Below are 14140 nucleotides of genomic sequence, written 5' to 3'. Positions count from 1 at the left end.
TATGCGGGTTTAATATGTTATGTTGTTGTCGTTTAAATCTAAAAAAAATGTTATGTTGTTGTCATGTAATTTGTTGTTCGTTTTATGCGATTTACTTTTTAATATATAATTCATCCACTCAATTAGGCTGAAATGTGGTTGTCAATGGGTTTTGGTTGATGTCCCCCCCTAGTTGTTTGTAATTTCTTTTTATTTTATGTTACTCCATCATGACTGTTGCAGATGGTATTCCATTTAGACCTTTTTTGCTTAAAAAAAAAATAACGGACTATTAAATCAAGATATTAGACTACATAGTTTACATAATAATATTAAGTCATGAGCATTAATTGATATTAAATTACGAGTATTTTATTTTAAGCTCTATAACCTTCCTATATATTTATATACATACGACGGATCTGCAATCCATGCATTCAAGTTACCATCCAGTTGTGCAGTCATGCATTATAAAACCTTTAGATTTAAATTTTGGCAATCCAGCTTTAAATGTCGATGGCTGAGATTCACATGCAGTCAAATAGGAGATTCACCTGTAGTCAAATAGTGACTGCAGGGAATACGTTTCCACATACAACATTAAAGGGTGGCGTGAAGGGAAGGGATGCAGATTATGTGCAGTCAAAAATCATGACTGCATGCAGTCAGCAAGATCTGGACTGTCTGATTGAAATCAGACGATTCCGGTTTTTAAGTCAGACTTTTTATTATTTTAAAAAATAAAACTGCATAAGATCTGTGCCGTTCAATTTTGATCGTACGGTTGGAAATTACTAACTGCAGCCTGACTGCATGGTTCCTGAATTCATGGAATCCAATTCCTGAAGGGGAAGCCCTTTTTGGAATGTCACGGTGTGGCCCAATTTGGGTGAATACCTTTTAGAACCCAATAGCCAATTTAACAAAATCCAATAATTGTCCTGAAACAGTGAAACGAATATAAAGCTACCACACAATCTCCTTATCCCCTTTGAATCTCAGTTGGTGGAGTTGTTGCTACAGTGACGTCGCTATTATCTTTTAAATACTGAATCTGGTAACATTTGAACCCCACATCTTGTACACTGTCAACGATGGCTCCTACAAGTACAAGGTAATTTTTGTAGGTCAACTGTATTTATTTTTAACGCTACGTCCATTAAACTAGTTTTGGTAGTCTTTCTTTTCTTTTTCAATGTAGTTGTCACCCTGCCCACTCGTTTTGTGTTTTTACTTTATTGTCCTGTAATTAGGTATTGTCGTTGTAGTGCTGGGTCAAATAGAAACGTGATTATGTTAAATTGCTGGTTATATTCACCTGTTTTGCAAGTAATGTTCGTATGATTTTGATACAATTTCAGGCGTTCTGTTGTTAAGAAGGGTAATAGGAAATCCTTTAGGACTGTTGTTTATCCAGACCAGGTATGAAAGTTGTCATTATTTTCAACCATGTTTCAATTGTGTCATTATACCAAGCGTTATGGAAGTGAATGATTGTGTGTGTATATGGTAATTGTCAAATTTACTGTGCCAAAATGTAAAAAAATGCAATTATTAAACAGTATAGCCGTAGGGACAACATGCAAATTATGATGAGTTTATATGTTTGTCATTTATAGGACAAGATTGAAATGTGTCCAACATTTCGATCTATTTGGAGTGATAACTTAGAGAAACGCCCATGGGGGTATCTATGGCATCCCAGTGGAAATACAGCCATGCTGGAATTCCACATAGCTGATGGTCAGTGTTACATGACCTCGGGCCGGATGGCAGCTATTTTATACGGTTTAAGACAACCGACTGATGTTGTAGTTGTTTATGAACTCATTGACGATGAAAATTATTTTAAGTTGCATAATATGAATGCGACGGAAGTTATTGACCTCACAAGTGATCGTGAAGATTTTCATGTTTTACCGAATGACGACACTTATACTCTTCCCGAGTTTGAAAACGACCGTCACTATGGTTGGGAAACAATAGTGACTGAATGCAATTCCAGTGACAAAAGGGCGCAAGTTCTGGTGAGTTACCCAAGTTACTATAATTTGAAAGTTAATGATATTTCAGACCGTTATTTAATTTCTTAACGGTTATATTATGCTAGAACCTTCCATCGCGAACGGCCAAGCATGTGCTCAGAGGCAGGAACAACATTGTACTCAGAACTCGGCACAACATGGACCAAACCATATGCACTATAAAGACTTACACTTTGAAGAACAATCCAGGAAAATTCCGAATGTACCTGACTGATGGTTGGTATCAGTTTAGGCAAGCTAATCAACTACAGGAGGGAGACTTGGTTCAGTTTCAGCTGTCCGATCCACCTGATGTTTTGGTGGTTGACATTGTTCGAGGCAACCGCTTGAACTAATTCACAGTGAGGTTTGTCTGATTGTATGTAATGGTTTTTATGATGCTCTTGGAACTTGGCATGTAACTATAATCTATATTTGAAGTTATTTATGATTTTGAACTCCTCAATGGGCTAGATGTTTTCATACTTGGGATGTTTTCATAATGTTATGTGTTTGTTGATGAGTATATTATAATTTATTTATTCATGCCGATGCACTATGATACCCGTGGGCAGGGCTGATTTTGCTTCCCGTCGTGCCCTGGCGCAGTGGTTGGCCTTTTACTCTTGTAATGTATAGGACTTGGGTTCAACTCTTATGATGCTGTTTATTTTTTTTCCAAAACTAGATATTTCTTCATCAAAAATACAAAAAATATCAACTTTGTTTCCTTTATATATATATATATGGTGAAAATAGTAAAAAAATGCATATGTTATTGTTATTTTATCGAAATACATTTTGGTTATACATACAAATACAATCTAAATGTATTTTCTATGATGATATTTTAAACCGGCAAACGTATATAAAATACATTTTTTGTAATAAAAAATTTTAAAAAATTGATGGATGATCTATACGATATAGTGTATGTTTGGTTTCAATTCTGGAGCATCCAGAATTAATTCTGAATGTGTAGAATTGATTCTGACTTGTTTGGTTTCTCAAAAGTAGAATTGATTCTGCCTCCAGAATTGATTCTACTTGAAGCTAGAAATCGTAGCTTCTGATTCTAGAATTGATTTTTACACTCAAATATTTTGTTCAACTCACTTTTTCATGAATATATCCAAACATAAACCACTTCAGCTTAAAATCAATTTTGGCCAGAATCAATTTTACAGAATCAATTCTGCCAAAATCAATTCTCTCCGCCGCATAACCAAACACACGCATAAACTTTTAATCAAACTGTGAATTTCGCAAAATTCATATTCGGTAGGTCACTTGTCCACCGTGAACCACTTGTGAAGGTGGCCCACCGTAGCAATAGCCATTTAGATAATTGTACCCAAAAAATGCAATATTGTTGGTTGGTTGAAAAGCATATAGCCCTTACCAGTTACCAAGGCGCGCCAGTTACCAATGCATGTTCCTGTAATAATTTCGCCAACAGTGTTACTATCTGGGCTACCCTACTAGACTTTAACAACATGTGGGTTACTGCCAAAAAAAATTATTTTCAACCTTCGAATTGATTGTAGATGTCCACTTTATCCTCTTATATACGTTTCTTATAAACCAAAGTACAAATGCAGCATCCTTTTGTCAGTAAAACTTAAAGGCATTGCGAAAAAGGAGATGGGAAGAAGAAAGAGGTATGCAGCATCCTTCTATGTATATTCCGCGTTTGTTCAAATGATCATCTGTTTGTTGTGATACTTTTAAGTTTAAGTAATCATATCGTTCAACTTATTAGCAAGGTTAAAGAAAAATGTCATTAGATTATTGTTTAATTGAATCTATTATGATGAAGCTAAATGTGTTTATCGTCACTGAAGGTTGAATGTTTAAGAGTTTTTCATAAGCTTTATGAACCAACTAGAATTAAGATGCAGCTGTTATGATAAGCAATTTATATTGTAGGACTCCTATGGTGAGCTATACCGAAAGTCAAGAATATACGAATGATAGTCACTGCTATTGTGCTCACTGTTCTTCTGGAGGGACCGACGATGTTGATATCAATTTTCACGAAGTTTACACTTGGGATATGGAGGTCACTAATGCACTTGCTTCCAGGAAAAAGATGCAAGTCATGGTAGGTTTTATATGGTCCTAAATTTATAAGCTGTTTTTTTATTCAAAATTTGCTCGCTTTCGACTAAACAATACATTTGATTAACATGTCTTTCAGCATTTCCCCCGTAATGTATCGAAGTTTGCATTCTCTTCAAATCAGACACGAATCGTTCTTGAACCAGAAGACAGTTGGGAGGAATACGCATGCACAATTGCTACTTCAAATCGATGCCCCTACGAGAAGTACTTGACTCGTGGTTGGTATGAATACAAGAAGGATATGAAGATTAGAGCTGGCGATGTTCTTAAGTTTTCAATGCCAAAGTATCCGGGTTTTATCATCGTTGATCTTATTCGTCGCCGTGATCGTGTTTGAGTAGGAAAATGTGTTACTAAGCTGTGCGATTTGCTGGGATATTTCTCGAAAGGATCTATATGCCGTGTTTTGTGATGCTTTGTATAATGATGTTAGGTTATGTTACAAAAGTTCTTAATTTTCAATCCTTTATAATGGGTGTTATGTATAATCAAGTGAATCTAATGTTAATTAAGTGTTGCCGTAACTTATTGCATTATGTGGTTTTATTGCGTTATGTGGTTTATATTTATGTGCCGGAAAGAGTATGAAATAATATGACCAGTTGCAGAACAAATAAATTAAATTCGAAGGTCCGTTGCGAAAATTACATTATATAATAATAAACAAATAGATAATTTTTTTTTTATATTCATTAAAAATAATAAAGAATTAAAACATATCAAATGATTTTCAAAAAATTTTAAAAAAATTTATGGATGATCTATATGATAACCAGGTATACTGTGAGTTGTAATTTAAATTGAGTTTAACTTGAATTTATTATAAAATGTTTTCACAACAAAATTTAATTAATTTTGTTTTCTTTCTTGTAGTCAATTTCACCATTAAAATTACGGAGAAATTGATGCAGATTATGCTGAATTCTTTGACAAATACGGTGAAGATTACTATGATAGATTTCGAATTGAATTCAAACATGTTTATTCCAATGTTGGAAAAGTTTTTAAGGTTACAACTTAATTGAATTCATATATATATGCATCGTCAGTGTAAAGTTTTTTGATACGTGCGTCCAATAATATACTTGCACATCATGTATTGTGTTTAAAAACACATTATGTGTCACGTTCATTAAATGATGTGTTGATTAGATGCACGTGTACAAAAATTTTACGCTGTCAGTGCAGTAAAATTAAAATCTTATCATTTTCGACAAATACGGACGACACACTAAAAATTAAAACTACATTTTCAATAAAAAATCTTTTAAGCTGATACGAATTGAATATTTCACATGTCACGTGTATTCGCTTTAATAATCAACAAATTTTAATCTCATATCAACCTAGGGGTGATCGCGGTGCGGTTTGGTTCGGTTTTGAGCATAAAAGTCATCCTAACCGCGAGATAAAAATGCATGCGGTTCGGTTTGGTTCGGTTGATTTTTAAAAAGTCATCCAAACCAAACCAAACCAAACCAATGCGGTTTGGATCGGTTCGGTTGGTGCAGTTTAAAACATAACGATTGTACCGAACAATTTTAAGCATAAAAAAAAATAAAAAATTGAAGTTCCAAAATAACATTGTAGTACCAACAAAAATTATTTATTCAAAATAACATTATAGTAACTTACAATTTTAAATATATAAAAAAAATTGAATTTTCAAAATAACACCACGGTACCGATAAAATTTGTTTATTTAAAATAACATTACAACACCAAAATAAATTTTCAGTACAAAAAATAAAAACAACTTGAAGTTCGATTAAATTGGTCGACTGACTTGGTAATTGGGCATGTATATTGGAATATAAATATATTTTCTTTTACGATATTGGAATATAAATATATAATAGTAACTTAATGCGGTTTGCGGTTTTGCGGTTTGCGGTTCAGTAAGAAAGCCATCCAAATACATCCAAACCAAATGCGGTTTTTGCGGTTTTCGGTTTGGTTCGATTTGCGGTTTTACTTTTGGATTGGTTCGGATACGATCACCCCTATTAATCAACCTGATTTTGGGCCCAATTAGTTTGTTACCAAATATATACTTCTAAATCATTGGTCAATTGATAACACATTAAATAATAAACAACAAAAAAAAATATTTTTACGAAAAATTATTTCAATCATATATACAAAACAAAATTGTCTTTTTCCGGATCAAGATTATCTACAGTAAAATAACACATAGTTTTAACACAGTTTTAATCTTGGCCATTGATTACTGATCGGACGATTCTGATAAATAGATTATAAAATCGTTCAAAATAATCCCAGCCATACATCTCAGATCGAACGGTCTAAAACTAAACCTGTGTGAAAACTGCAGGAAACTTGACTGCAGGAAACCTAATTCCTTGACATACCCTTTTCACTAAAAGGACATGAAGAATATCTAAAGTTGGATTAACATTATATAAATCGGCTATATAAATCATAAAGAATATCTAAAAGGACAATGAATCAACCTATTAATTAACACTAAAAGCACACGTTTTGTTCCTTCAAGTCCACCATTTACATCGGAAAAAACTCCTTCCTCAACCCACCGCTCGCCTTCCATAACAGCCCAAAACATTATATAAGCTTAAAACTCTAAACACCCACTTTAAACTTTGAATTCACACGCCAACTTTAAACTCTAAATTAATTAAAATAACATTGAAATAAAGCAACAAACAACTTGATTCATTACAGACCTTAAACTAAATTCAACCCAAATCATAAAAATCAAACTAAAACATTCAGCCTAAACATGAATTACTTAAAGAAGAACAAACATTCTAACATAATCATCCTCCAAATCTTAAAGAACAAACATGAATAACCAAATTAACTTAAAACTAGCCTAAAATAGTGCATAATTAACAGCCTCCAACAACTTCTCTTTCCAATCTCCATTTTTTCCAGCAACAACAATCCTCCAACTTAATCATCTTTCCCAATTTAGATTTTAAAAACGCGCACAACATTATTACCAGAGTTAACAAGTGAAAAATTAAAGCATAATCCATCACCAGCACGAAACCCATTTTTGCGACAAAAACCAAACCAACCAGGTCCTAAGGCAGTCACCGGGAAAGGATTGTCGTGAATTGCAATTTGAAGATCAGTCTTTGTTCCATTGTCACAGCAAGCAGTTATCACATTCACATTACAATTTCGCACAAAAATTGCAAACAAATCCCATATGCTCTGTTTTGCAAATTAAAAAATCCTCAATATATATCTTCAATAACTGTCAAAATAAACATATTTAGAAAACATAAACATTAAATAAATTATAAAACTTACCAAATATGGATTCCTGATGTTCTCACGCGTGAGTTCCACTTGAAATCTAGCACAATTACCACGAGTATATCGGCTATGATAGTTTGGGATTTGTTCTTCACATTCAAATCTTCTTGAAGCAGTGATACCAAACAGACCTTCACCATGATAGGCAAAATGGATTTCTTCATTCTTATGAAGATCGAACTCCTCTCTCATCTCTTCCCATCCATCTGTGAGAAGAGGATGGATTTCATCTTTGTTGTATGTAACAACATGATGCTCAAATCGATAATCCATTATCCTCCATTGTCCAGGAAGTTCATGTCCAAAATCACGAATGAACTTTGGATCCACCTCTCCAAATTTCTAATTCAATTATCAACAATCAAATAATTACTTAATTTCAACATCTATGAAACATAAAACATTGCAAGATAATAACATAGGTTTCGTTTTACCTGATTTGAGAAAAGCATGGTTACAAAGTTCCCAAGAGGTGTAACATCGATAAGATCACAATAGTAGGTCTCCATGAGTTGTTGGAAGAAAACAGGGGGAATGATAATTTTGTTCACTGATGAGATGAACCGATCTAAATGTAGTATATGTCTTTATTTATCTTTTGTTTTACATCAAAAGGATCAATTAAAATAATAAAATATTAAATTACATTGGATAAAATCTTATCTTATCCAACTAGAAATAGTTACTATGACAAGGTCACAATAATTGATACTTCTTTCGTCGTAATTTTATCGACGAAGTTGGATTAACAGTTGTGCGTTATATAAAACTTTTTTTATTTACTAATCAACAACAATAACAATTATCGTATAACAAATTTAGTTCGTGTGTATCGATATATTTTTTTTTAAATAATTTTAGGTTTTACTTTACCTTAACACTTCGAATAAATTGTAACATTTTTCTATACCTGAACACTTTGATTTTTTTTTTACATAACGCCACATTTTTGCTCAGACAGTTTAGTTAAAAAAATTTCAAAATTAAACATATTATACATATCTAAACAATAATAAAATATTCCAATTATAACACACATATTCCAATTTTTTTAAATAATAATAAAATATTAATTATATTATGTGACTCTATATAATTATAAAATTATGAAAATATATAATAAATTTTGTTTTTACCGTAATACAATATATATGTGTGTGTGTGACCTTAGTATTTTTATACACGACCATTTAGAAAAAAAATTGTGAGAGAATAATTTGGAGACCATAAAGATTTAATATTTTTTTAATTGAATTTGAAGACCATAAAAATTATTATATCCAGCTGACAATTATACCTAATTATTATATGCAGTTGGCAATCTTCCTTTCATAAAAAAAAAATTTAAAAACAATTGCTTTGGTACAAAAATAATTTTTTTTTTGACAAAATTGGTACAAAAATAGTCAATTATTTCCTTTTAAAATTATTTTTAATAGGTGCATTAAATTCGATTTATAAACAATAATTGAAAAATGATTGAATTTCCAAATTAGCCAAAGATTCTAAGTAAAATGATATCATCATGTATTAGAGAAATTGCAAAGGCCTTCATAGTTAGCCACATAGGAATTGGAGAAATATTAGAATGCCACGTAAGACATGGATCAAGGAAATGGTGCCACATAGGAATAAGACCATGAAAGAGAAACTCCTAAATATATAAATAATAGATGAGGAGTACAATTTGATACTGTAGTTAAAAAATGTAAGACACATGATATGAATTAATGGTTTACATATTTTGTGATGTGTAGTTTTAGAATACTCGTATAAACAAGTCGGTAAAGCTTGTGCAGTACACTTATTACAAACAACAAGTAATAACCTAAACCAACCACCAACAGTAATAGGATTCCATGAACCCTTAAAGATCGAATTGCTACAGTACAGTCACAGTCGAAATTGGTGCCCTGTTTATGAGGTTGTAACCTATTAAATCTGAAATAAGTTTTATTAATCGTATTCATCATGTCAACAAATTCATCAACCTCGACTGCAACTGGTCGATCTGGCTCGCAATCCCGTCGAACTGAATGCTTCTGTGGTCTGCCTTCACCTATGATGACAGCTTGGACGGAAGCAAATCCTGGCCGCCGCTTTAATGGGTGCGGCATGTATAAGGTATTATTTCGTAAATTTAGTTTAAATATTATAGTTCTTTTTGAACAAAACGATATGGTATTTTAATTAATTTTATTAAATTTTAGCTGCGTGGAAGAAAAGAGTGCAGTTATTTTGTTTGGTTTGATGAAGAAATGAACCCAAGGGCCAAAGAGGTCATATTATCCTTGCTGGAGAAAATTAGAGATGAAAAGAAAAAGGTTACTGAATCACAGAAAAGCGCAGATCAGCTGAAAATGAAGATGAAATCGATGAAGGGAATGTGTATTGTTCCTGTGTGTGTGATGTGCATTGCGTTGTTTGTGTTAATTGAATGTTTTGTTATTTGTAAGTAATCCTAAAGTAAGTAGATAACTGTTTAGTTGATGTGTATTGGTCAGAAAAAATTGTAGTTGATGAGTAGGTGTTGTGTTTTTGTGCTGTGGAGACTATCAATTAAACATGTTGTGTTTGTAATGTTTTACTTAATGTGTGACTCCATCTTTCGATTCTTCGTACGAAACTATGAAGTAATAATTTTATTTTCAAAGTGGATGTCGATGTATTTTTAGATCCTTGTTGAATTGGTCGAAGAACTTTTGTAATCAATTGGGGACAATATTATTATTTATTTAAATACTGTAAAACACAATTGTTTTGTAACTGTACAACCAAATGTACCTGTGTTTGAAGCCAAAAGTAATTATGAGCATAACAATTATCGTTAATTAGTCGACACATTACCACATTCGGCCAAAAACATTTAAAACAAGTTCAAGCTGAAGCTAGTATTGGTTAAACGTGGGTGATTCAAAACACCAGTTTTTTTATCTTTTAATTTCCGCTCTTCGTTTTCCTTTTTTGGGTTTTGGGTATGCCACCCCTCCTTTTGTTTTTACTTATTTATATGTGGAAAGGGGTTAAAAGAAATAATAGGGGGGGGGGTGCGATGATAACATTTAACAAGATTATGGCCCATTGAACAAACAAAAACCAGTCTCGGGCCAGGGTAATTTACAACAGAACGAGCCAAAACAAAACTGACCCAAATCGTTATATTTGTCTGAATTGGGTATTTTATGTTAGTATTGGGCCGAACAATCCAACTCAAAATTTTTAACCCGGTCTGTAATAGATAACCCACAAGCGTAAAATTAGGGCAACAACGTCACTTTCACCACCAGATTTGCGGCGCTGCTTGAGAGAGAGATACAGAGGAGGCAGGCAACATTCAATGGATTCAAGGTCGAAGTTGTAAGTTCATTATATAGTAGCGCCAAATTTAGTAGTGTCAGCGTCTTTTTATACTATATTATTCCATGACTATTTGAAGTTTAATATGTTTCAAAAGGGTTTCAAAAGGGTATGCTTGTTTGTTTCACCAACCCAGAGAATAAACTATGTTTCTGTTTTATTCTTAACATAGCTATTTGGGACCACAAAGTGCGATAATTTCATGTTTTTTCGTGTCGTGTCGGCCATGTTGAGCAAGTGCAATGTAATAAGTGATTGTGTACTGTGTTGTTTAAGTTATGGTACACAGTACACACAACGATAACCATTAAAAAGACCAGGTCACAATATAGGCGCCCACAATATATAATTAGTTTATCTATTATAAATTATTTTATACTACATCTACATGTTAATATATCTTTATAAAACTTCATAGAAATTGTAGAAAAAATTGTTAATGTGCATTTTACAAATATTTTCCAAAATAATATTGTTAATGTATAAAGTAGCAGAGCCTTTTAGAATTATAAACTACTCATAACTAACCGACTAGAGAATGTAATTTATAGACGATTAATTGGGTTTAGTAAAGACATACACTTCTAATGAATATAAAGATACATAACATTATTTATATGGAATGTGTAGGGAAGCTTCTCGGTTGTTTACGACAACAATTCACCCGGACAAGGTATGTTCCATATAGCTAACATCTCAGATCTTACTTTGAATATAATGCAATGATTATATAAGCTGTATCTTGTAATGTTTACTTTCATTGGTATAGTGCATTTGTTACATGTCGGGTTAATGTGTTCCAATCAATTTATTTGAATTTTATATCTCATTATGTTTGTAGGAAAGGATAAGGATATGTCCATACTTTTTAGCGCATTGGTCAAGTGCCATCAATTTCAACAGACATGGCTTCATAACAAACGAAAAGCAATTGAAGACATTGATTCAATTTAAAAAACGTAACGGGAAAGGTAATTATTATATGACTTGTGGAAAAACGTTGGCAGTGATGAATGGTTATAAGGAACCAATTCAGGTCAACATGTATTATACAGGTGAAAAGAATGACTTCTTAATGTATGAACTTAAGTATTGCAACCAACCTGATCCTACCCCAGTTATCATTTTATCTGATGAGGAAGAGGAAGACAGTGACTCGACCAGTGACTCGACCAAAGAGGCAGATGCAAAATTGCAAGAATTCATTAATTTTTATGGAGCCCAGTCCACGAGTACAACTGTCTCGAACCCTACTGAACAACACCACCACCAGGAATATCAGTATGAATGGACAAAAATTGTGTCGGAGTCTTTTGTTGCATGCACGACTGTGCTGGTAAGTCAATAATAATATGCATAAGCTGCATTTAGTATCACCGCATCAGTAGTTTGTCAATCCATTGCGTTAATGTCAAGTGTTATGTCTATTTTTGTAGCACTTTCCAACCTCTGTGGCGATAACAGCACCATTTATTGATGGTCAGAAGATAGATGTTATTGATGAACATACCAAGAGTAGAGCAACTTGCTTTGTGAAAAAGGCTGTCTCTCCCATTCCAAAATACCATGTCATTGGGACACAGTGGTATGCATTCCTGAGAAGATTGGGAATTCAAAAGGGGGACAAGCTAAAAATGCGAATGGACAATCCCCCGACTGTACTTAATATTACCAAGCATTGAGGCAAAGTTGATCTTTGAGAAATTTCAAGTGATGTTTTTTGGTTAATATCTGCTATGAACTAGGTCTGTGTTATTTGGGTTTAATTATGGTGTTTGGACATAGTCTGTACTATTGTGATGCACTTGTTTGATGTTGCATGTATAATATATATACTTGGTATGTAATGTTGAAGTATGCATGTGAATCTTTTACGATGTTACGAGGTCCCGACATCGAAATCGGGCCTTTTTTGGCCCTAGCCCAATGGACTAAATGAGTATTGGGCTGGACTGGGCTAGCACGTAAATACAGTATGGCCCATAGTGCGGTGATGCGCCATAACATATGATAACTCTATATTGGTCCGGTTAAAATAGTGATTGATTTTACACCGATTTAAGTAAAATGAAATACAAATAACTTGAGACTTTTATTGAATAGCTTTTAATAAAGTGTATTTTTCATTTTTTTCCTTTGTAATATTAGTTAAAAAATTGCACAAAGATGATATGCTTAGAGATTATAGATATGAACAAAATAAAACAATTTATATAAATAACATGTGTTAGAATAAGTTTACACGAAATGATTAACGCAATTATTCAACTTGTATTTTAATGGTATTATAACAAATTTTTGAATAATGCATTGTTAATTAAATAATGTTTTACATTAATATAGTTGCAAGCTCAATTCTCGAATAAAAGTCATTGGACTAGTGCAAATACAAGTGTTTTTAAAATAGTTAATATAATAACTTTAAAAAAAAAATAGTTAGGGTGTGTTTGGTAACACAAATAACCTAGCTTATAGCTTATTATATGAGCTTATAAGCTTGTTTCAAAAAATTAGAGGTGTTTGGTAACAAGCTTTTGGTACTAGCTTATAGCTTTTTGTTCAGATGCTATTTCAAGTAGCATTTGAGCTTATAGCTTTTTACACTTTATTCCATTTTTACCCTATAATTTAATAACTACCCACTCTAAAAAATAAACTACCCACTATCAATTATGTAATTTTATATTTAATAACCACTTAAAAGCTAATTTTACCAAACACTTTAATTTCAATAAGCTATAAAAAAAAGGAAAATGTAGCTTATAGCTTATAATTTTACCAAACACTTTAATTTTACCAAACAGACCCTTAATATAATAACTTTAAAACTTTAAACTTTAAAATTAAAATAACATATTAAGGTAAGGAAAAGGTAAAAAAACGAAAGGGAAAGTTGGTAGTTTGCAATCGTCAGGTGCATTTGTGGCAGATCGAAGGGCAATTCAGAGGTTGCATCCGCCCATCTTCATTTAGGGTTTATCTGCATGCTTGTCTTTCTTAATTTCCTAATCTTTTTCGATTTCTTCGTAAATTTGGATCTTTCATTGGGATCAATCGCTGTCATTATAATAATCTTGTTGTGACGCACCCCACGGCTGAGTTCGATTGACTGTTGCATTGCTTCCATACTGCATTAAGTTGAACAACGAAGGTAAGTAATGTAACTCACTTTTATTTTGGTGTGGTGGGATCTGTCTCATATCGTGTTTGATACTTTGCAATTATGCGTTTTCTTTTAGGGTAAAGGCAGTAATAGCATTTGTTTATGATTCTGTTCTGTAGGCACACATATTGCTATGACTTTTACTGTTGTTTTAAACCACGGGGGATTGTTTGTTAGAGAGTGGGAT

At 32.7% G+C, this 14140-nt stretch overlaps 2 protein-coding genes across 2 annotated transcripts; one reads left to right on the top strand and one right to left on the bottom strand.

Moving 5' to 3' along the window:
- The first annotated feature begins 3939 nt into the window (after window positions 1-3939).
- Window positions 3940-4464, top strand: LOC123889215. The gene is made up of 2 exons (XM_045938447.1): window positions 3940-4107; window positions 4204-4464. The coding sequence occupies exons 1-2, from the start codon at window positions 3940-3942 to the stop codon at window positions 4462-4464; spliced, it is 429 nt and encodes a 142-aa protein (XP_045794403.1).
- A 2531-nt stretch (window positions 4465-6995) lies between these two features.
- Window positions 6996-7985, bottom strand: LOC123890415. The gene is made up of 3 exons (XM_045940027.1): window positions 7868-7985; window positions 7428-7775; window positions 6996-7328 (listed from the first exon to the last, which is right to left on the bottom strand). Exons 1-3 carry the CDS (start codon window positions 7940-7942, stop codon window positions 7080-7082), a joined length of 672 nt encoding a protein of 223 aa, XP_045795983.1. The 5' UTR covers window positions 7943-7985; the 3' UTR covers window positions 6996-7079.
- Window positions 7986-14140: the final 6155 nt, after the last annotated feature.

This window comes from Trifolium pratense, linkage group LG6, assembly GCF_020283565.1.
Source record: "Trifolium pratense cultivar HEN17-A07 linkage group LG6, ARS_RC_1.1, whole genome shotgun sequence".
Classification (NCBI taxonomy): Eukaryota; Viridiplantae; Streptophyta; class Magnoliopsida; order Fabales; family Fabaceae; genus Trifolium; species Trifolium pratense.
This window is presented reverse-complemented; position numbering and strand designations above follow the sequence as displayed.

Excerpts from the sequence above, each read along its gene's own strand:
- LOC123889215 (XM_045938447.1), top strand. The coding sequence starts at position 3,940 with ATGGTGAGCTATACCGAAAGTCAAGAATATACGAATGATAGTCACTGC. Across the intron at positions 4,108-4,203 it reads GGAAAAAGATGCAAGTCATG|CATTTCCCCCGTAATGTATC; the intron begins GTAGGTTTTATA and ends CATGTCTTTCAG.
- LOC123890415 (XM_045940027.1), bottom strand. The coding sequence starts at position 7,942 with ATGGAGACCTACTATTGTGATCTTATCGATGTTACACCTCTTGGGAAC. Across the intron at positions 7,776-7,867 it reads CCATGCTTTTCTCAAATCAG|AAATTTGGAGAGGTGGATCC; the intron begins GTAAAACGAAAC and ends TAATTGAATTAG. Across the intron at positions 7,329-7,427 it reads ACATCAGGAATCCATATTTG|AGCATATGGGATTTGTTTGC; the intron begins GTAAGTTTTATA and ends TTTGCAAAACAG.